Below are 23271 nucleotides of genomic sequence, written 5' to 3'. Positions count from 1 at the left end.
GGCATAACTCGCCAGTTATCGGCCATGATTGTAATCGAATTCAGTCCATTGCAAGTTAGTTACAAATTTCACTGGGTACAGTTGCCACGCAAATGGATCAACGCAACCCGCCAGTTATCGGCTGTCATCGTTATCGAATGCAGTCTGCCATCTTCGTCATCATAACGCCTATGTTTACACATTCAAGTGGTTTTTGAATAATTTGCATATTTAATGAGCTCGCACGTTAGTTTTTCCACTTTTGTTATCAGCTAGAAAAACAAATAAAAATTAAGTGAAAAAATCCATAGAAAATTGTATCTTTTTTTTATAAGCAGCGCATTGATTAGCTAAGCAAAACGGTAAAACAACAACCCCTCAACGGGACAGCGACAGCGGAAAAGGGTTGGAAAGGATAAGGCTAGGCTACAGCAGGGCAGCTGGGGAAAGCTGGAAGCCATCCATCATTTGCATAGAACTGAAGCTGAAGCATTTAGGGCACGGGACTGAGAGATGCAGGCTGACAACTGCAAAGCACTCGGAGTTCTTGTATTACCAACATCCGCACGCACACACACATAAATCAACTGCTGTGCCCAGTTACAGTTACATTTATGGAGTGTGTAATATGGGATTGAAGCTGGATTTATGTTCTATAAGCTTAGGCGTGAGTACTCTTGCATATGTCGTTTGCATATATTTTGGATGCCACGAATAAAAACTCAATTCAGGCCTAATGGATTGCTTAAAAATAGTTATTTCTTCTATTATCTTAAGACAAGGTTCATTTTTCAAATTTTAAATTGGCAAAGAAAATCAGAAAAATGTTAAACAAAATATTTTTGTTTTGAATTCACGCATTTAAGTGGAAAACGCGTAATCCGGTTTGCTTTCGGCACATGCACTTAGTCTTTATTTTAAAGATCTGCATAAAAGAAAGCAATCTTTAGCTGGTAATACTTGTTATATATATACACATGAGTTCATGCCTTCTGAAAGTTGGTAGACCAATTGAAAGCACATTGAAATACTTTGTATGTAATAAATACAATATCTTTCTATTTGCATACCTAATTACAAACAAATTTTAGCCTCTGAGTACATGTTCTTATTAATCATGAATAGTAATCGTAGTTTGCAGCATTAAACGCATTTGGCCGACAAATGTGTTGGCCATCTCTCGTTGCCATTATGCAAAACATGGCACTTAGATAAGCAAACACAACTCTGCAGCTTAGACAATGGTTAAGCGCCTGGACTGAAAGCAATCGATATGTCTGTGGTCTGGAAATGCTGTAATTGGCACAGGCAGATGCCGCAGTCATTAGGCTATAGATATGGATGTTAGATGCGTTTAAGTGCTGCCAAAGTGCACAGCTACAGTCAAGATTTGCATATGTTTAGAAAGTAAACAACAATCCACTTACCAAGGACATTGTGATATATATAAACCTGGTACTGAGAATCTGTGGATTATAAAAGGAATGATACAGCATATGAAGTGCGCAGAGATTTTCTTTGAGATTAAGTAAAATCAAAGTCAAATAAGCTGCAATACATTTAGACATCTTTTGAAATTGAATTCGATAAGGAAATTTTCTATAAAAATTCGAGATTTTGTGCTGGTTTAGATACCATTACATCTTCTGTTGCTCAGAGGTCTGCATCGTTTTCCAACTACTTTAAAAGTTACAGACAAAAACGATTCAAATACCTTGCTCCCAGGATGCCAGCTGCCTAAACAAGATATTCTACAAGCCACTTTCCACATATATCACTAATCTTAACGAGTGCATTTTGCAGGAGTTTTGCGCACACACACACACACACACACACACACACACATGTTGGATTTATAGCTTTGTCTGTTAGAATTCAATTTAATTTTCAATCAGTAGACATTGTAGTTGCTCCACTTGTTGTTGCTTTAGTTATTTCTCCTGCGGTTTCCTCAGCTGCTAAGTAGCCGCACGCATAAAACTTCAAATTGAATGCACTGTGCGGCAACATGCAACGCGCTGCAGTCGGATTCTGAAGGAGCCAAGCAGCCTGCCGCACACCCACCCATCGCCACCGCTGCCGCTCGCCTTGCCACGCACAGGGAAAACAAGAGTTCAGCTAACCAGAAGGCAACACGCAAGAACTGCACCCGGGACAGCCCGAGGCGGGCAAACAACAGCAGCGGCAGCGGCAGCGGCAGCAACAAAAACCAGGAGCCTGCAGCATGAGGCGTCCCATGCCGGGGACCAGGACAAGGCAAATAGAGAGAAATGTAGGTAAATATGTCGACTGGCTGCTGGGTTGGGTGCATCCTCGACACATGGTCGGGGACTGGGACAGCGACTGGGACCGAGACATGGCTCATGGCACGTGGCTCGCTTAAATTTGTGATGTGTTTTCGATTTTTCCACGCGCGGTTTTTCACAATTTTACTATTTATCCATTTTTCTATTTTTCTATTTTCTTTTGTATTTATTGTTGCAGAAATTGCAACTTTGTTTATTTAAGCATTGTACAGAGCTCTTGTTGTTTTGCTTTTTTTTGTTGATGTTGTTGTCCGTGTGCTCATTTGTACTTTGCAGAGTATTTATTTTCGATTACTTTTGAATTGTTGTTGTTTCTGTTTATGTTTCGCATTGTTTTGCGGCATTTGTTGTGAGTGGCCCAGCGAATTAGCCAAAACAGTTTTCATGCCCAACAACAGAATGTCTCGGACCTAAATCGTATATTGGCAGAGGGGCCACGGGTCAGGGGCGGGTGGGATAAGAGCTCAAGGGAGCATACAATAATAATTATAATTTGTTCTTCTTTAACGTTGCTTGTGTTTAGTGTAATTGCACTTGGCAGCTGAAAGGACAGCCGTGTACTCTGGCCGGCAGCAAGTGAAAATTAAAATGTGTCGGCATTTTGAGCAGCACGAAGCAAATAAGGCGCGGCACCCAGGCACAGTGATTGCCAGACAGTAAAAAGCAGGCAAAATCTAAGAGTGACATTTTAGTTTAATTAATGTCGGTATATACGCTTTAAACGTAGCTTAAAGCTTTGTCCAAAACCTTTTTTAAAGCTTTGCTAAAAGTTTGATAAAAGCCTTGTTTAAGACTATTATTAGATGCGCGCATGCCGAGATTTTTTAGCAAAAACACAAATGAGTAGGAAGGAAGAGCACGTATACATGGTCCGCGAACACTGAAGCTTAGAAAGCCTCATGCTTCCCTGAGAAATTAAGAGCTTGTCAAACAAAAGCGCACGTCATCCCAATACTCCCAAAGTAAGGTGAAACGCAGCTCAACTAAGCTGCACTTGGACATAAAGCTTAAAGCTCAGCATATTTGCAAAAGTTGTAGTTTATGCATTGCATGAATTTATGATCATTAGTCTCAAAGCACGCAAACAATACTTTCAGATTAAAGCTTAGCTTAAAGCTTATCCTATTTGAAAACAGAAGGGTGTCGCCAGGGTGACACATTTGCGATATTGTCAAACTTTTAATTGAAATACTTTTCATTTAGCCTCATTCATGCTCTTTTGTTTAGCTTAAGTAAGTGAAGTGCTGTCATCGGATTCTTGTTTAATAGTATAGGAAGGTGATATTTGGAAATCCAACCTGTTTTTAAACTTAGTTTTAAACAGTCTACACCCTTCTTCCTGACCTTTAGGACAAAGTGTGTTTAACGGTTTCTTAATGTTGTCATCGTACCTCCCCACTAATAGTTTGTGATTAATGAGAGTTATATTTTAAGCCCACGGTGCGCTGCTTGACAAGTGACAGGCCAGCAGACATGCCACACACACACACACACAGACACACACACTGTAGGCACATGGAGGTGTACCTCCTCCGACCTGCAGCTGGTGGTGGTGGCCCTTGTTGGTGCTGGAATATGCGACACTTAAAGCGTCATCGTCGTCGTCATCGCAGGCCACTGCAATCGCATTTAAGGACTAAAACGGTGGCGAGCTGTGACGGCAGCACGACTTCGTGGTGCGGCAGGAACTGTCGCATTTCCGCATTGCAAATGACTCCGCTTCTTGCCATCCGCGCGGGCGCGAGCTCAGCATTTTTGTAATTAAGATAAAAGCGACAAAGACAGACCGCACAGCAGAGGGCAAACGCGGGTGACAGGAAGCTAGACATACCAAAAGCGTTTAAGTGTTTAGGCCGAAGACCGCCTTTGAGCCAGAACAAAGGAGAGCAGCACAATTTGTGCTGCAGCTGCATCTGCAATTGTGTCCGAGCGTTGAACAATTGAATCGAAAAAATACAAAATAAAGTAAGGTCCCCTTTGGGGAGATTGCCCAAGTCCTATCTTGCTTACCGTGAGGAAATTGAGACTCTGCTATGTACCATTAAGACTTAGATCGAAGCAAACACAGCTGTGTCTTCTTGTAGAATTTGACAGCTCAGACCAAACAAAGTGGTCGTCTTCAAGGGTAAGCCCAAGGGCCTAGGCTTTCGTCTGCAGTAAGAATATGAGCAACAAATCCCGCAATGTAAAGACTCTCAACAAACACCATTGAGGCTGCTTAAAAAATAAAACGGACAGGTTTTCATCTTCAAAAGAAGTCACGTGTTGTCGTTCCTAAGGCTCAACTCCATAGGCCAAAGATAATAAGCATCTACGAAAGATTATGTTCTGTTAGATCAAAACTACTCGAAAGGCCTAAGCACACTCTTCTGTAGAAAGGATTTGAGGAACATAAATTGCAATATAAGGGCTTAGAATTTCAATAAATACAAATATGCCTGCATCAAAGTGTTCGACTTCAAAGAATTCCCAAGCTATCGTTCCTAAGAGTCCGTTTCAAGAGCTGCAGGACCATCATAAAGAGAGACATGTATAGCAGACACCCACTTTTATATAGATACCATTTATTTACATATATTGTACGCCCTGCTGTGCTTTAAGCCTTGCTTTCCAACCCACGAATGCGAGACTTGATTAAGGATCGCCAACTTTTGTTAGGCGTATTTAATGCCCCTCATATTTATAACAGTTGTGTTTTAATATCTCCCAGTTGTTGCGGTGGCCATAGCTTAGCTTTATATCTAAATCAAGCTCATTTTATATATATGTTACCTTTGTGGAATTGTTAAATGTAGCATGCAAAATTGCATAGAGCAAATGTCAGCTTAGCATCAGAGGCGAAGCCAGCCAAAAGTGAGCAGCCACGCCCCGCAGAGATTGAACGCAAACCTCAGCCAGGCAAAACATGCGCTACAATAACAACAACAACAAAAACAACAATCATAAGGATAGTATCAGCCTGGACAGCTGCACAATACGCCCAACCCCCAACAGAGCAAAGCATCAACCCACCAAGCCACCAAACATCGAGAGGTATTACAAGCTCATCAACGGTTAGGATCCTTTTTTTTTTTTTTTTGGATAGACTTTTTCAGTTCCGGCTGGACCAGCCCTTCGATTGTCATTCAAATGTGAACCCGTTTCGTATGCGTTGCCTGATATTTTGTGACATTTCCACATTAAAAACGTTTTAAAAAAAACAACAAACATGCAGATTTGGGTGAGACGAATGCGAGGGGTTCCGACAGCATCCGCGTTAAAATCTACGCTCAAATTGAAACATTTTGACCCGAGCCCAAAGTCTGAAGTGGCGCATTAGAGATTAAAGAATTCCGATGATGTTGGTGTTGATGATGCTGATGATGATGATGTTGATCAGATGATCATCAAATGACGCCCTATTCTGAGGCAGGGACCTAAAATTTTAGGGCTTTAGTGCACATTTTCGCTGTCATATTTTGACAGGCCATAAGAAAAAGAGGAAGATAATATCAATTGAAAAGTAAAATACTTTTGAAACCGGGCAGATTTTACAGCCGTCAATTAACGGCAATTTATAGCCGCAAGGGCACGTTCCGAGTCTTTGAAAACGCAACAATTAACAATTGTTGTCGCTCCAACAACAGCAACAACAACAACAAGGCTCATGAGCCGCGCCTGCGCAGCAACAAACAACAAATCAAACAACATCAAAAAGAAACAACATAAATAAATAAAACAAAAAAATTAATGAAAAGAAACGGAAATATTTGCGATGGCGCGAAATGGAGTGCGCTTTAATTTGCATAAATTACGTGGCCAGGAGGCAGCATCTAAGCTACAGCATAAAGGATGCAGGATGCAGGCTGCAGGCGGCAGGGGCAAGGGGTAAAGGGCAAAGGGTTGCCTGGCTGCCACCACCCGGCAAACGGCGATGTCCTTGCCGCCCGCTCGACAGGCCCACTCGGTTCAAGTGGCTGCCGCCTGCACTTGAAAGCAAGCAAATGTTAAAACCAACTACGACTCAACGAAGCCCAAATACTCTTTAACTGCTTGCTTTCATGATAAGTAGTATAGAATTTAGTATAAGTATAATAACGCAAATTATTATTCTCGTATATTATTATACAAGTGTTATTCGTGGTGTCTTGGTGTAGCAGTCGGTTTTGGTTTGAGCCAGCGTGCTGCCTTTAACTTATATTTGGATTGACGAAAGGTTCGGTACATAGCTAAAAGTGATTAATCGGCACTTTTAAAAATATGGAATTTATTTGAAACATGTGATAGTCTAAAAGTTCTGAAGCAAGTGAAAAATAAAATCCAAGATCGAATCCCAGTTTATTGACGATATTTGTCAGTGCAATTATAAAATTCATATTGATAGTATAACAACGTAATCCTATACTTTAAAAATGAATACAATTTTAATGTTTAAATATATAAAAAATGATTACGATATGAGAATATAAAGATAGCTACGGTTACGGTTACATTTGAGAATAGCATATTCCTATCCATGGAAGTCATACTTTCCTGAGTATTCGTCAAGATGATGCCGTAAAAATTACAGAAATTATCTAATATATGCTTAAGTATTTTCAAAGCAAATGTCTTTACATAGTCAAACAACTGCCCGGATACCCTACAAATCTGTTGCAATTGTACAGACACCCCGGCAAGTACTAGAGCACACACATATGAGCACTTGGGAGCGTTCCAGGTTTTTGTTTCAAATAAAAACGGTTTTCATTTTTTTTTTTTTTTTTTTTTTTTTTTTTGTTGCTGCTCAGTTGTTCGTTGAGTGGTTGATTTCATTTATGGGCTGGACCCGCGGCCAGTCGCTGGTCCGCTCGTCCGTTCGCCCGCCCGCCCGCTGCTGCTGCTGCTGCTGCTGCTGGTGTCTGAAGCTGGCCTCGAGGCGGATGCTGAGGCTCGGCATTCTGTTGATTATGATGTTGATGCGGAGCAGGCGGTCGGCGGGCGCTTGAGGTGTGGCCGCTTAGCCGAGCCGTGAAAATGTAATGTACATGGCAATTGCATTTAATATAAGAGTAGACATGCAGAAGAGTTACGCAAATAGCCAAAGGGCAGCGATTGAGGCGGGGAGCCGGCCAGGCCAGGCCAGTTCAGGCGTCGGGTTAGCAATCATTTTAAAACCCGCATAATTGTCAGGATTTGCACGCCAAACGAAACGAGCTAAAAGGGTTGAGGGGCGACAACTGCAGTGCGCAATTTGAGTCTATGTTAAAGCGCGGCAATCGCAACACCTCTCGATGTAACTGAAACTTTTCAGAAAACTCTTTTGAAGGAATGCAAAATGTTAGTTTCTAAACTTTTAAGTTTCATAAGAATGAATACAGGGCTCCTTAACTTCGTCAGATACAGTTTGTAGATATAATTAAAATAATACAAATACCAAAAAATATCTTTACTTTAAATTCAGCGATATTTTACTTCACAACTCTTTAGATATAGACTTAACTTGAGTAGGAATAGCCATTCGATAGGAGAATAATTAGAAGGAATAGAAAAGGGGAAAAAAATTGATTAAGAAAGAGCAAAGCAACCAAGTTATTAGGATAGGGAGTAAATAATAAATACAAAATTAATAAATAAAATACTTAAATAATAAATTATATATTAAATGAGAAAAAAGGAGATGGTAGGAAAATCCCTGGAAGATTTTGAAGCCTAACCGGCAAAAAAATACTTTCAAACTATTTCGCATACTGTTAACAATATTTAAAAACTCTCAGCTCAGGCCCGCAAGTCACACGACTTGCTCAAAGTTTTTGCACATTTTTCTGTAGACCACAACTGACAATTATCGGGATTTAATTACGCAGGAAAGGTGCGCGCTGCGCTGAGATTGGTTCGCTGCGTTTTATTGAAAACACCCCGGGTGACAATTGCACAGATACCGCAGCCGCTCGCATGTTGAATGACAAAACCGCAAAAACGTATAATAAAATTTATAAAAAAAAAAAACCTGAAGAAATTGAAAGCGAGACAATCAACGCGCACCGCAGGATACTTGTGCCAAATAAAAAACACGCACAGGATTAAAAAAATAAAAATAAAATGTCAGCGAACGTATAAGGTAAAGCTGCACAGATGAGGCCTATCATAAAAAAAGGAGAGGGAGAGAAAAAAAAACAACATTAAACAAAAATTAATCGTTAGCACGTGCATCGAATGCCAAAATCAAATTCAGATTCAATTCAACAACAATCGACATACTTCCCGATGGAGCTGTCAGCTGGTCTATGCTCAGGTCTTCTTCCGCAGAAATTGATGATTTTGAAGCTGTTGGTAATAATTATTATCATGACGATAATGATGTTGTAGGCTGAGAGGACACTTGATATGTCTCTCGGCAACGTATTTAGCTTGTGATGCGTGTGCTTGTGTTTATAATTGTCCATATAATTGCGCATCATGCGGCGTTGAGTACAAAAGAAAGTTTTTTCGACAGCCCAAAGTAAAAAAAAAATTGAACAAACAATTTCGTATTATAGAAGTAAATAACTGCGATTATATCATATAATGAAGCTAATTTCACGCAGAGCAGCAGGGAGAAGCTGGCGAGAACAAAGGGATAAGCACAGAGCAAGTAAAGTGTACTTAAGAAGTTCTTTTTGCGAAATTAATGAACTCGTTTAAAGCTTATGTTAGTTATCAATCAGTTGAATAATATAAATTGTCAGCACCTTGTCAACAAATGGGCAGCACTTGGCGGTCTGGCAGATGTGCATTGCCTGATAAGCTGGCAGCACTGCTTGTCAAAAAATGACTGTTAGATGCTGTCTTTAATATTCAGACAGTTGGCATAGTTAAGCATAGAATAAAAATAATATTTAAAGATTGAAGCAAAACGGGTTTGACTATTTAACCGACACTCTATTTAAATACTCACAACTTAATTATATTTAAAATGTAGTTTAAAAGACATATCAAATATTTACTTAATTTTTCACTTTTCTAATGAGAGCAGCAGTTAAATACTAACTGCTCTTCAGAAAGATAAACTATCTGACATGACTCCATCAAGCATCAAGCCATAAAAACAACTTAAATTTGACAGCATGTTAATGTGATTGTCAAGCTTAATCGAAATAAGTACAGTGATTGTCATATGAAAAATCTGGCTGTTAAGCTTCATGTTAAATGTTAACAGGCAGATCGGCTTCTGCAAGAAACAAAATTCGATTTAGCATAAGAACACATAGCTCAAATAGACAGAATGCTAAACCAATATAATATATATAGATAAGCTTTAATGAATTTGGGCAACTCTTCAAAAATCATTTTTCAGTAGTCCTACAAAGCATTAAAAATCTCTATAAATCCCGCCGCTGACAAGCACAACAAACACTTCAAAATTTATCCAAGCAAACATCATAAAATTGTCATACAAGCCGTAAAGTCGAGTCGGGTCTGTAAAAACAATCTGCACCACCGGATGGCAAGCCCGGGCTACCCAGGAACCAGCCGGCATATGAGGTACGCTCTGCGCCCTGCTTCAGCCCGTTGGGGGTCAACAGGGCTGCCCGTGCAGAGGTCACTCGTAAAAAGGGCCGTAAAAAAATATTTTATACGAATAAAAACTCGTGCAAAATCAGCGTAACATGGCGAGATTTCTAGTCGGATGAATGATTATACATATATACATATGTATATATAATTGAAATAGACAGCTGGCCAGGCCAGGCTCTATTGCCGACTCGCTCGCACTCGCACTCTGGTGCTGCTGCGCAGGCGCACAGCGTGTCACAAAAAGCACTTGAGGCTAATTTCGCTGGCTTGTTCAGCATTTCCAATGGCCAATGGCAGATTTTTTTTAATTAAGCTAGCAACATGATTGTTAATAGCAAATTCAGCGACAACAACAACAACAACAACAACAACAACAACAGCAGCAGCAACAACTGCAAATTGTCGCTTGAAAAAAAGCTGTTGTTGGTTAGCAATTTGTTGTGGATTGAATGAATTTGTGAGTGTCTGAATGAGTAAATGAATAACTGAGTGAATGACAATTCGCTGTTGTTGCTGCTGCTGCTGCTGTTGCCGTGTCCAGTGCACACGCAGATTGAATTTCCAGAGAACATGTTTTTTTAATTTTCATGCGAGAATAATTTTGTGTGGCGGAAAACGCTTGCATAAAAAACTCAAACAAAAACAACATTGTTGCCGTTGCTGTTGTTGCTGTTTTTTTTTTTTTTATGAAAATAGCCAATGGCCAGTGGTCGCCGGGACAGTTAACAAGCTCTGGCATTGACCATGCGGACCCCCTTCGTTACCCAGAAATGGGACTCGGAACAGGTGAGCAGCAGCTGCCGTTGCATTTGTGATTTTTCGAAAGGTTATTTGAAATTGTTGAAATGTTTGCCAAACAGCAGGAAAGCAAAATTAATTAAAGTTTTGCCAGCGTTACGACAGCGCTCAAAAACAAAATAGAAACAATATTGTGAATCGTTCAAATAAATTGTTTTTTTTTTTTTCTATTAATGTAACTAAGACAGTTTTTAATGGACAGCGACATTTCCCTAGATATAAAATATGTTATCCACAACATGGTTTTCATTAGATATAAGAGAATGTTAGAAATGTTTGTATTGAATGCATATATATAAAATGTAGTGGAACTCCCTTAGAGTAGGAGATTAAGAAAAGGGCAATCCGTTCGATAACTAAAATAAATAATCTTTCACAATTTTGAGGAAAGAGAATAAGAGATATATTTCAAAAATATTACCCCTCACAATAGTACATCACACAAAAAACTTTCATGGTGAAAATCTAAAGATAAAAAGTACAAGTTTCATAAGCCTAGTTCCCACTTATTTATTTAAATATGCTAAAATTACTGTTAAAAACATGTAATTTTAATAAGTACTATTAGTAAAGTTTTATGAACCAACAGTGATATGGCTTTAGGTGACGCAACACCCCAATCCTGTCTAGAGGAAAAAAGTATTATACAGCTGCTTGGTTACCTACCTGGTTACCTATGGCACTTGGCACTCGTTGATAGCAGGACATAAATCTGAGTTGCTTTGATCTATTGGAAAACGCCCCTTGGGATGTCAACCCTTGTGTGGCAGCCACACGCAGAATGAAAACGCACTCAACCACTTGAAAAGTGAATGCAACTGCGAAACTCGCAATAAATCTTCAAAAAGACAACCAAAAATTTGTCACTTTCACCGCGACCAAAATAATTGTGGAAAGTTCCATACAAAAAACACAAAAAAAAACAACAACATTTTCTAGACAATACAAAAAAAAAAAAAACAATATATATATGACAGTATATGGACGCTGAGTTTTACGGTAAATTGCGCAAGGATAAAGGAGTTACGGAAAGTTGTTTAATCCTTTTTGTAAAAACAACCCAGCGAAATTGCCACTCAAAAGGTGAAAACTGTCGAAAAACATTCGTCCTGCATCCTGCTGCATGGACTGTGCGTCCCGCTGTGCGCATGCGCTGACTTATTGGCAGCTGACCAGGATCAGGACTGGCGGCTCGTGCCGGAAAGGGGTCGCCTGCGGTTGCCGGACAAATTGAAATAGCAAAATCATTTTTCTGCCGCCATGGAGAATTGCATTTAATTACAAGAGCCAACAAATGCGATCGGACTAAAATTTTAAAGCATCGACGCCGCCGCCGCCGCCGCAGGACAATTTCGGGCAACAAATTCACGCCTCGCTACACAAAAGCGCTGTAAATTATATTGTTAGACTGACCAGCGGCCAGCCAGGGACAAGGGACGAGGGGAGTTAAGGGGCGAGTTGCATAATTGCAACGAACTGAAACAATTGCGCGCACAATCAGACACAACAGGATGTCCATGTCTAACCCGCACCCGCTCGCCCACCCTCCTGGCTCTCGCCACAGCTAGTCCTGTCGTTTTATTAGTCCTGCGCTCATCGATTGTTTGTTTAGGATGCTGTGCACGGCAGCAGCAGCAGCAGCAGCAGCAGCAGGAGTGCCATAGTTATGGGAATGGCCAGTTACATGACAGGACATAATAATAAAGTATGCCAACTAAATTATGAAACAACCCCCAACCCTGACGCCATTCGATATCCGTGATGTTCGTTCCGCTTGCACTGGCAGCTCACACGGAGAAGCAATTCATCGAAATCTGTGTACATATAGTATATGCTAATGTTTATCCTGACTGTCTGATGGACCGACTGATCAAAGGGTTAACTTAACATTTTACCTTATGTGATCTAAATAAACACTACGACGAAGGATTTCGTAAATTCCACCGGTCAATGTGGAAAATTGGTGGAAAAACGACAGCATGAAAATACATTTAAAACCATCCATTTAGTTCCAAACTAATTTTCATTTGTATTACAATATATTTTTGTAAATTTATTTGAAACCTGCTTCATGCTTTTTGCAAAATTCAACCGACCGGGCGAGAAATGGGTCAGTAGATTGCATGAGGAAAAGTCCGGATTGAATTCAGTCGAATTAAAAAACGTTAAGTGGAATTTTTCAAATTTCCAATTGGATTCGAAACTGCAGGGCTGCCACATAGTCAAAAAGAGTTGTGTGTGCCACTTGAGAGGCTGTGGTGCTAGAGCATGTACATCGTAATCGATATATCGGTTCATACAATCATTCTCTTAAAAACTTGCCAAATTGCAATTAACAATAATGCGATTACTCATTCAGTAGGCTGATACTTTACACAAATTAAATAAAAATATATAGTTGCACATACATATACCTCATAATTTAAATATTGCGGCAATAACGATTGACAACAGCTGTAACGCTGGTTCATTTGAACCGAACTATTTGTCAGACGTAACGGGTGCGTACGTAAACGTTCATCTCTAAAACATAACTAAATTTTTGTAACAAATTTTAAAAAGATTCAGAAAAATGGCCAGCAAGCAGTTGTTAAGCCGTGTTAGTACATTGGGACGCTGTAGCCCGACCTGGGTGACACCTTTGGCTGCCGTGCGCAACTCTAGCTCCCGCAGCGACATCGAAAAAGTAACACACACTGGCCAGGTAAGTGTGGTGCGGCGCTCAGCTGTGTGGGATTCGCGATTACGCAAACATTGTTATTCCTTCGTGTATGAAACCAAATGTTGGGTTTTAGGTCTTCGACAAGAATGACTACCGTAATGTGCGCTTCACAAATGCCAAACGCTACGTGAACGAGAACTGGGGCATCAAGCTGATCGACGAGGTGCTGCCGATTGAGTCGGAAGAGCGCGTTGTCTGCTGCGACGGCGGCAACGGTCCGCTCGGACACCCCAAAGTCTACATCAACCTGGTATATTGGACAAAAGCATTGATTGAACGTGTTCTAGATATTCGTTATTTGTTCTAGGATAAGCCCGGCAACCACGCCTGCGGCTACTGTGGCCTGCGTTTTGTGAAGAAGGATGCTCATCATTAAAAGCATTGCTGGGCCAACCGAGGAAGCGGTTACTACCATTGAGCTAGTTGAATATGTATACAAATAAAAGGAAAAGTTATAACTAACAAGACACTTGACGGAACATAACCATGAGTTGTTTCCTGGCTTAAATTCTGGCTTAAGTAATATGAATGGAGTCGAGCGGATCCTCCTTTGCTTTCCGAATGGAATACAGCGGGACCTCAGAGATATAGCTTTACTTCTGTTTCATTTGATTAACATTTTTACTTATTTATACCCTACCAAAGAATTGGCTGCATTTCAATGTAATCAACATTAGATCGTAGTTACTTCTGTGATTCAAATGGTTGGGTGATCATTTTTAACTATATTTTTGAATGGTAATTTTAATTTTCTGCCCAATTTATATGTAATTAGCATCAGCAGCCGAATAGGCTAAGCCATGTCCGACTGTCTCTACACAACCAAATCTCACAGGTTTAAGGGTATTTTGATAGGACCCGGATTTCGATCCCATAAACAACCATAGATTTCCCCCAATCATCAAATTCCATGCAGCAAGCTCACATGTAAGTATATAACGGGCTTCTAAATGATATTTGAAATGCTCCCCGGATATGCTCAGAAAAACGGATCCTTGGTTTGCTGCACTCGCTTATTGCACAACACTTTATTCACTTGCATGTTCTTGAATGATATCTAATACAATGTATATGTATGCGTTAGCATTGTGGTCTATTTGTTAATAGAAAATTACCAACTTAAATAGATGTATATATAGAGATTAGCAATAATTGTAAATAATATGCGATTAAGTATATAAATATGTATGCAAACAAATTTCATATGAGCTTGCATAAGAAAAGTCGCCAAAAAAAAAAAAAAAAACAAATAGAAATAGATATAATATATGTGTGTAGATCCGACCACACCACAACATACTGGGTGTGCATTTAAGTAAGTTTATCGAAACCTAATGAAATCATAATTATGCTTGTACGAGCCGGTATATTATGATTGTTGTATATTTTTTTGTTTAAATATGCGTTTTGCTTCCGCTACTTCTTTACTACGGGCACTCTAGATGCTGCACGCTCCATTGAGACACAGATAGTACCACGAAAAGAATATAAAGACAAAAAAAGAAATATAAATATATATTGCCTCCGAGTGCCACAGCATGTGGGGCTGGGCACACACGGGCCACACGTGCGGTGGTGCCAAGGCGGACTGGCAAAACTGAAAAGAATCACGTTCACACCAACTCCGAGCCTGCAGCTGATCACAACGACCAGACGAGACGAGTGGGCTGGGCTGCCGTCGTCTGGAATGGCGTTGCCCTCAGTGCTGAGGGGTGTATCCTGCAGCTTGCTCTGGAACTGAAAGTGGGGGCGCACAACTGGTGCGCTGCTCACAATACACAAACAGCGAGTGCCTTTTGTGGGTCGCTGCTCAAATAATCAATGGTCAATAATCGTCGTCATCTGTTGTCTCAATTGCGTTTCATCTAAAACACCAACAAACACTTAAGAGAATGTAAACTAAAATGTAATAGGTTCTAATTTGGATGTTGTGTGGGACTATGTTGCCGACGAATCGCTTTAGCTTATCTTCATACTGTTGTTGCTGCTGCTGCTGCCGCTGGAGGAGCAGCATTGATCGCTTATCTTGATTGGGGCAATAGTTGTTCACCACTGGTCACCAGAGGTTCCGTGGCATGGCGTAGCCTTCTTTTGTCACAAATATATTGCGATTCATGCACGCCTGACGATCTCCACCAGCTCCAATTGCCGCCTGCCGGCCCGTGCCCGAGCCCGTGCCCTCTTGGCTGACCGTTGTCTCTTTGCGCCCGTCCACAATGCGCGTCACAGTTGTCGTCTTCTGACCGGTCGAGTCCTGGGTCACTTTAATGGTCTCATAGCTGCCATCCGGCTTGCGCACTGTCTTCGTCATCACGCTCTGGCTGAACATTTTCGGGCCCTGATAGGTGCCATCGAAGACGCCGCCAAATGGCGTCATTGGCGTCATTATGTTCGGCTTGCCGCTCGGCGGCCGTGCCGGCAGCAACACGGCCGGTTTCATTTCGCCTTCGGCATTGAGAGTGCCGTGTATACGACCCATGATGATCTCCTCATCGGAAAGCTTAACGCGTGGCACGCGCAAGCCACGCTGATTGGAGGGCAAAATATTTTCGTGCCCCTCCTCCGGATTCAGGCGTTGTATCAGCGTGTACAATTGATCTGGATAGATTCTGGGCATACAATTACATTAAGATGACATGGATTTTATATTCATTATCTACTTACTCTCCATCCAAGTCGGTGTCGAGCGAGTTTTCTTTCTTATGAAATTCTTTAAGTATTTTGCTTTCGAAGCCGGGTTTCAAGAAATCTTCCCTTAAGTTACGCTCAACTCCAGCATCTGTTGTGGATAATTCTCATGAGACTTGACAAAAACTTATTGGATACATTATACTCTACCTTCATTGTCTTGCACCGACTCCAGCAGACGCTGCAGTTGACGCTCAAAGTGCTTCTGCATCTCCAATGGACTGGTAAAGACTTGGAACGCAAACTTGCGATCGTCATCGAAGAGCTCATCATCAGTTTCGGCCTCCTCGAACCACTGGGGCTTGCGGAACTCATCCTTGTTGGAGGCGGTTGCGGAAGCGCTGCAAGCACACAGGCTGTTTAATACAGGAGCATACATATGCAAATACAGTTAAGGCAAGGGGGCGGCTGCACACACACAAACACACACAGAGACCACAGCCACCCCCCTAGCGACCGCAGGAAGAACACTTCAATACGCAGCCTCCGCAACGCACAAGCTCACACACACATACATACACATACATACACATACATACACACACACACACACATTTGCGCCTGTGTATATCCTGGCAAAAATGTATCTATCATAGCAGGTGCCTGGTTTATCGATCGATTCATTGAAAAAAGCCGCAGTCCGCTTATAAAATTTGCATTAATTGAATACTTACTCTTTCTCCTGCTGCTGCTGCTCGAATTCCGATTGGAACATTTTCTTGAGTATATCCATGGCGAATTTTCGTGTTTGTTGTTTTTTTGTTTAGCTTTAGTAAAACGTACTTGTACGGGTCCAGAAAATGCTTATCCTTTTGGGGACTGAGCAACTCAAACTTTGTGAATTTATGTAGAGAAAGAAAAACTAAAAGAACCAAAATGACGCAAATAACAATTATGTTAGCAAAACTTGTGAAAAGTCTTCGTTTTATAGTTTTTCTCCCTATTTATTATTTTATTTGTGTGTCCACAAAATTTTCACGTATCCCAAACACCACCACGACATACAGAAATTGCTCGATAAGCGAACAGCTGACCAGAGCAGCGGTGAGCGTTTCGTTCCAACTGTCACACGCATACATTCTCGCACACACACACACGTACGCACCATGCCTGCGCCACGAAATGGAAACGAAACGCGCGCCGCATCGATGTTTACATACTGGAATTAGAACATGGCGGGCCGGCTTCAAATGTTATAGCGTTTTGCTGAAAATTTGGCTTTATCTTGACAAAAAGAAAAAATATATAGATATAAATACTGGATTTGGTTAAAATAATTTATTCAACTTTTCACTCTAAATCTAAATATTTTCTATTACTTAGCAGATCTGATACAAGAGGCAGAGAAACACTGACAAGCAGCAATAAGGTATACAAAGCGTAACAAATCCTTTTTTTATATAGACTTTCTCTCTATATACGTAGAGATGCGTATTTCCGCCTATTTTCCAATTTGAAATCTTTTCTTTGACAAACGTTTGGTTTTCGATTAGTTCTCTTGCAGGCAGCCCGTTCGAAGGAGCTTTTCTAACTATTTTATGGGTCTTTAGTTGGTATTTGATTTACAGGCTCTGTTCAAACCGTAAACACAAACTGCGAGATCTTCAGTTTTGTACAAATTACAAAGTTGTTGGTAGTTGGCTTTTCTAGGGCTAACAGATATGGAATACCTATTTGCTTAACTTTGCAGCCGGATACTTTTTGGTATTTGGAAGGGGAAAACCCTCCCCGTCTTAGATATATATATATATATATATATATATATAAACTTAAATTCTAATGCATGTTCTCCTTGTCGCCAATGCTGCAGCGTTTGCCCTTTTGAATTTTCATCATCTTATTCTCATCGGCGCATTTCGTGGTGATTGCGTTGCGCACCTCCTTCTCGCTGGCATTCGATTTGCGCGTCACGGCAAAGATGATGTCCTGTATCTTGAGCGGATCGAGCATTTGCTTAAGCGGCTTCTGCTGATCCTTGAAGGCTGGCGACGGCTTGCCGGTCATCGAGTGTGTGGCCAGCGTTTCGCGGTCGAATGTGGCCACCAGCAATTTGCGCGTGGCCAGCGAGGAGACGGACCAATTGATATTCTCAAAGACACTGGCCGGCACACAGGTATTGTTGGGCCCAATGGAGACCATCACATTGTCCGCCATTTGCTGTTCTGCCTTGACATCCGGCTTCCACTCGTCCCTGGCCTTGCCGTGGCTTCTGCGCGTGGGCAGCTTGTAATTGACGTTGTGCAGCTGCTGCTGCTGCTGCAGCACCGGCGGTGCAGACATGTTGTGCTCCTGCAGCTCCAGCTTGCGCCGCTTGATCAGCTGCAGCGGCGTCGTGGACTCGCGCTTGATCAGTTGATGTGGCTGCTGTTGTTGCTGCTGTTGTTGCTGCTGTTGTTGCTGCTGCTGCTGCTGCTGCTGTTGTTCATCGTTACCCAGGCAAATTTCCAGGCGATCCGAGTCGGCGGATGTGCTCAGGCTGTTTAAACTTTCCGCCGCCAAACGTATCTCGATGGCATCCGCATCGTTGCAGTCGGCGCCAGCAGCTGCAATTATTTTATAGTCAATCACCTCGGAGCGCTGCGGCTGGCTCGAGCTAGGTGCACAGATAACAGAGCTGGGCGGCGTCAGTATTTGTGGCTGGTGTGTGGGCGGCGTCGCCGGCGAGGCAGCTGTGGCTGTGGCCAGTTGCATGCGTGCCGATGTTGCGTGTATTTGGGAGAGCAGATCCGTGTGCTCCTGCAGCTTGGCCTCCAGATAGCGCACTTTCTCGCGCAGTGCACGATTCTCGGCCTCCACATGGGGATCGTTCTCCAGAGTGCGCAACAGCCCAAAATCCTCGCCCGTAGTCTGTGTCCAGGCCGTGAGCAGCATCGGCTGCTCCCGGCCGCTCCAATGCGAATCGTCGCGCACATTCACGAAATTGGAGCCGTTTGCTGGCAGTATCTAATTAAAATTTGTTAATAAATGCAGTTGCATTGCACTGGAGTTCAACACCTACTTGGGGTTCCATTTTGTCGATCCTGGCTACGGTCCCGCGTTGCGTGCGTCTTGCAGGATGAGCGTCAACTGTGCGAAGCCCTGCACAAACTCAAAGAAATTGGCGGCAGAATATCAAACAACGCGCGAAAAACCAAATGCATGCACAATGAGAGAGACAGAGGGGTAGTTTATACTTTTTAGCAAAAGCAACAACGTGAACAGCGACAATAACAACAACAACAGCAACAAGAACAACAAGAACAGGCACAATGCATTCCAACTACTTACACATGCTACCTGGGAACCAATAAAGCCGAAGCGTATGTATGTGTGCGTGAGTTACTGTGTGAATGTGTGCGTGCGTGTGTGTGCTGCTCGCTCTTTAGCCCTGCTTTCAGGTAAGCGAATATATTTTGAGTGTACGTGCGTGTTTGTGTGTGTATCCTCTTTGGAATGGGACTTTCTATTCTATATCCCAACTGGTGTCAGACCAATTTTCATTTTCGATCCTTCTCTTCTATTTGATGCCTGCCTCTGCACCACACTGCATGCATTTCTTTCGCGCGGGAACAAGAATCGTAAATTTAAAGCAAAGGCAGAGTTGTCAACCATTCGGTTTCTGGCATATTACAGTATTTTCACTAAGAGGCATTAGCATTAGCAGCACATCGTTGCGTTTCATTTACAGCTGGTATTTCAACATACTAAATTATATTTTGGCAGCAATTCATAAAATTATATTAGTTTTATAAGCATTATAGTATTAAAATTATAGCATACTATTATTAAAATGGTAATTCATATAATTTAAATATCTATCGAAGCAAGAATTGTGACTGCAAGAAGCCGTTTGGCTTAAACCGGTTTCTTGATCACGAGAATGAAAACGTAATGGGACCAGTTGTTGGCATGCATACAAAAATAAGTATCCCTTTTGGAATACTAGGGGAAAACACACGTTGACTCTCTGATCGGAAAATAAAACATCCCTAGCTCGCGCAGATGTTAAAACCATTAGAGCATAAAGCCTGGTGGAATTTTTAAGCAGAATCTTCTTGTGCCAGGTAGAATGAGTCCATTGTTAACCTCTTTGTGTAATTCTGTAAACACAATTCGCAAAAATGTGTTTTAAACAGGAAACCGTGAACATTTATTTTTTTTAACGATTTTTGATTTTGAATGCAAGCACTTTGGATGAATCGTAGGCGGGTTTTAGAAAACCAGTATTGTCGTTTATTTAACATATTTAATATTCTACAGCAATATCTTTGTCTACAGTAATATTATTAACTTCAAAATTGTATTTTCTGCAGTCAGTTGCCAATGCTTCTACCAAATCGAAACTTATTTTTTAAGAAAGCATTTGCAAAATTTTAATTCCCAGTAGTACTCCTTATTGATAATTTGACCTTGTGACAAGAAGTAATGGCGCACTATGTAGTGTTCGTCTGAGATGCTTCGCGAAAATCGATTTCCCCCCAGTTTTAAAGCTAGTCACCTAGCTCGGTGGCAAATTTGATGACCTCCTTCTAACAGCATTCTAATAGAGAAAATGTAGATCTCATAGTTTGAAGTTCAGGCTTTCTGATTTAAAGTCAAAACTCCAATAGTCATTATGATGCTTTTCACTGTTTCAAGATGTTATTACTCAATGAAAGGATACAAGACCATTGCTAATCAAATTTTATTAACTTTTATAATCTAAGAATAACAATTTGAAAACCCAAGCTACAGGCCCTTCTAACAAAATTCGAATGTATTATATTTTAATACTAAAGGGTATAGAAAACGCAGTATTGTATATATGATATTGCTTTAACAATACCGTCTAAGCGGTATTTCAATAACTACGAAAAATCGAACTTGCAATTGCAGCAATCTTCGAGCAAGTACCGCTGTTTTAATTAATTGCTCTTTGCGCTCTGGTAACTCTATTGGCCATCTGTCAAAATCTGAAATAACTGTTAATCCTAGATCATAAAACCTGCAATTTGCAAAGGAGTTTCCAAGGCCAACTGTAATTCTAGCTTAACATTTTTCACAAAGATAGCCGCAAAACCTTTGCAGCTGCGCAAGATTTGCTTACCTGTTATTACCTGCTGCCGAAGAAAAAAGATCCGAACATTGATGGCTCATTTTCATAATTTTGGGAATAAAAATGGCAACGCCGAAGGAATTTACATGCCAGTTCATGACAGTGCAGAGACGTGGCCAGAACAAGCTCGCGCAGCAGCTTACACGAATCCCAGCCTGAATATTCAGCCAAACAATTTGTTGCCAGTTGTGCCGTTCACGCATTCTCCATACTCGTATCCGTATCAACAGTTTTTAAGTCACTTTGCTCCGAACCTGGTGCCCTACTACTACTCATTGCTGACTCCAGCGCCCATCGATTACGGCTTGAACTTCGGCTACCAGCAGAGAGCAGTCCCTGCAGAGATGGACATTGACAAATACATCAACTCTGAGCTGAGCAAGCAGCAGAGCTTGCTGCGTAAACAGAATGTGAGACCGCGCCCGCTTAGCCAGCTGCAGCTGCCCAGCAATCGACAGTTGGTGGCGGTCAAAAAGGAGCCTCAGCAACGGCGCGTCATCAATGTCCAAGTGGTAGCAATGTCCGGCAGCACACGGGATCGCACACCAGACGTGGAGCCATTGCCGCCCGTTGAAGCCTCTTTCAAGGAGCGTGTGGCCAAAATAAACAAAAGCCAGCAACATTACACACAGCTCTTTGACCGGTTGACCAGCATGCTGCAAACGTTGAATCGACGCTACGATGGCAACGAAATGGAACCAGAGCCAGAGGCCGAGCTTGAAGAGGCACCCCCGCCGCCCTTGAAGCGCGCACGTCACGATATGTCGAGTAGTTCCAGTGAATCGCATTTGGATCCCGAGAATTCCTCATCCCTTTCCATTTATCCGCAACGTATACAGCTGAAGGATGGCAGTTCCGAGTACGTGCTTGGGCCCCATGGCACGCGCATCAATGCCAAGGACTACGGTCAGGTGTTCTGGACAAGTGCGCCAGTTGCGACACGCTGCCTCCTGGCTGCCGTCTTTAGCAGCGATGAGCTGGCCACGCACACGCTGACCGGCAAGCCGTCGCCAGCGTTTTATGGACGCGAGCGACCGGCCAAAAAGATGCTGGATCAGAACAGGGTTGATGACATTGTTGTGAGTGTGCGCAATCGCACCGGCGGCAAGGAGCGTCACATAAGAGCCACCATAACCACAAAGTGCGCCGATACGGCAAAGAAGTACAAGCGACGCGCCAAGAAGGCGCTCAAAGATGATGTCGTTGTCATAGACGAATGAGTCCATAAAATCTTGACCATAGGCTGTTTAGCTGGATATGATCTAGCTATAGACATAGTACATATAAGAATTAGATGTAGACTTCCTTTTGCAAATAAAGATGCTCAACAAAAAGCCAATTTTATTAGCGCTATGGCGTCTGCTGCCCTTAGGAGTGTTCCATTCGCACTTGAATTTTTTAAATAATAACCATCTATGCTAACGATTTTCTATGGGAGCAGTCACTACTTCTTTGCCGATGGATTCCAAGCCTCCACTTTGGGGGGCGTTGTTGTGTAAGGCATGTAGGACTCTATAAGAATACAATTAGTTTTAATATTTGTATAAAGGGTTTGCTCATATTTAATTTACCCTTGGTGCCCGACAGATTCTCGCTGTGATCCATCATCCATTTGTGCTTGGGGCGGCAGCCATCCCGGATGGGTGGCAAATCGGTCTGCAATAAGCATTATATTAATTGAAAAGTGACAAATAGGATAGCACCTACCTTGTAGTGCATCCAGCCGAACCACTCGGCGGGTATCTGTGAGCCATCGTAGTCCATGTTGACATGTGGGGAAAACTCCACCCAGCGGTTTCTGCCATAGAAATAGTAGGGGTTCTCGAAATACCTGTTCCCGTACTTGTCTATGCCGACAAGTTTGCCTGTCTTCAGATCATCATTTCTGTTTATATGGGAATTTAAGAAATTTGCAACTTATATAAGAGAGCGCGGAGCTTTGGTTCACCTGTATAGCTTCAAATAGGCTTGCTTGAAGCCGCCGGCTTCGCGAATGGCCTGGAACAGCCTACCCAAGCGAGTAATTCCCAGAAAATTGGCCATTCTGCTTGACAAACGAAATATTATGACAAATTTTGTGATTTATAGTTGAAGAACTTACGTGCAAAGCAAAACAATGTTGCCACTTAGTTAAAATGTATATGTTATTGTTGTGCTACCAGGGCTACACAATGCGTCTGAGGTTGGCA

The 23271-nt window shown here is 41.9% G+C and overlaps 5 protein-coding genes across 6 annotated transcripts; 2 read left to right on the top strand and 3 right to left on the bottom strand.

Annotated features, from left to right (window-relative positions):
* Positions 1-13023: 13023 nt before the first annotated feature.
* Positions 13024-13789, top strand: LOC115758892 (NADH dehydrogenase [ubiquinone] iron-sulfur protein 6, mitochondrial). The gene is made up of 4 exons (XM_030699689.1): positions 13024-13099; positions 13161-13302; positions 13394-13570; positions 13628-13789. The coding sequence occupies exons 2-4, from the start codon at positions 13171-13173 to the stop codon at positions 13694-13696; spliced, it is 378 nt and encodes a 125-aa protein (XP_030555549.1). The 5' UTR covers positions 13024-13099; positions 13161-13170; the 3' UTR covers positions 13697-13789.
* A 530-nt stretch (positions 13790-14319) lies between these two features.
* Positions 14320-17297, bottom strand: LOC115758889. The gene is made up of 5 exons (XM_030699685.1): positions 17169-17297; positions 16683-16870; positions 16159-16349; positions 15985-16099; positions 14320-15929 (listed from the first exon to the last, which is right to left on the bottom strand). Exons 2-5 carry the CDS (start codon positions 16739-16741, stop codon positions 15377-15379), a joined length of 918 nt encoding a protein of 305 aa, XP_030555545.1. The 5' UTR covers positions 16742-16870; positions 17169-17297; the 3' UTR covers positions 14320-15376.
* A 487-nt stretch (positions 17298-17784) lies between these two features.
* Positions 17785-19503, bottom strand: LOC115759236 (protein insensitive-like). The gene is made up of 3 exons (XM_030700135.1): positions 19276-19503; positions 19007-19086; positions 17785-18951 (listed from the first exon to the last, which is right to left on the bottom strand). Exons 1-3 carry the CDS (start codon positions 19277-19279, stop codon positions 17785-17787), a joined length of 1251 nt encoding a protein of 416 aa, XP_030555995.1. The 5' UTR covers positions 19280-19503.
* Positions 19504-20921: 1418 nt separating this feature from the next.
* On the top strand, positions 20922-22389 carry LOC115758888 (early boundary activity protein 2-like). The gene has a single exon (XM_030699683.1). The coding sequence runs from the start codon at positions 21115-21117 to the stop codon at positions 22300-22302; it is 1188 nt and encodes a 395-aa protein (XP_030555543.1). The 5' UTR covers positions 20922-21114; the 3' UTR covers positions 22303-22389.
* On the bottom strand, positions 22385-23254 carry LOC115758891 (probable NADH dehydrogenase [ubiquinone] 1 alpha subcomplex subunit 12). 2 transcript variants are annotated; one of them, XM_030699687.1, is made up of 5 exons: positions 23184-23254; positions 23031-23126; positions 22790-22967; positions 22654-22738; positions 22512-22594 (listed from the first exon to the last, which is right to left on the bottom strand). In XM_030699687.1, the coding sequence occupies exons 2-5, from the start codon at positions 23123-23125 to the stop codon at positions 22527-22529; spliced, it is 426 nt and encodes a 141-aa protein (XP_030555547.1). In that variant the 5' UTR covers position 23126; positions 23184-23254; the 3' UTR covers positions 22512-22526. The 2 variants fall into 2 exon arrangements, with proteins under 2 accessions (XP_030555548.1, XP_030555547.1); XM_030699688.1 differs by lacking the exon at positions 23184-23254 and having other exon boundaries at positions 22385-22594; positions 23031-23158.
* Positions 23255-23271: the final 17 nt, after the last annotated feature.

The sequence above is a fragment of the Drosophila novamexicana genome, unplaced genomic scaffold (assembly GCF_003285875.2).
Source record: "Drosophila novamexicana strain 15010-1031.04,08,12 unplaced genomic scaffold, DnovRS2.1 tig00000193-arrow-pilon, whole genome shotgun sequence".
NCBI classification, from domain to species: domain Eukaryota; kingdom Metazoa; phylum Arthropoda; class Insecta; order Diptera; family Drosophilidae; genus Drosophila; species Drosophila novamexicana.
This window is presented reverse-complemented; position numbering and strand designations above follow the sequence as displayed.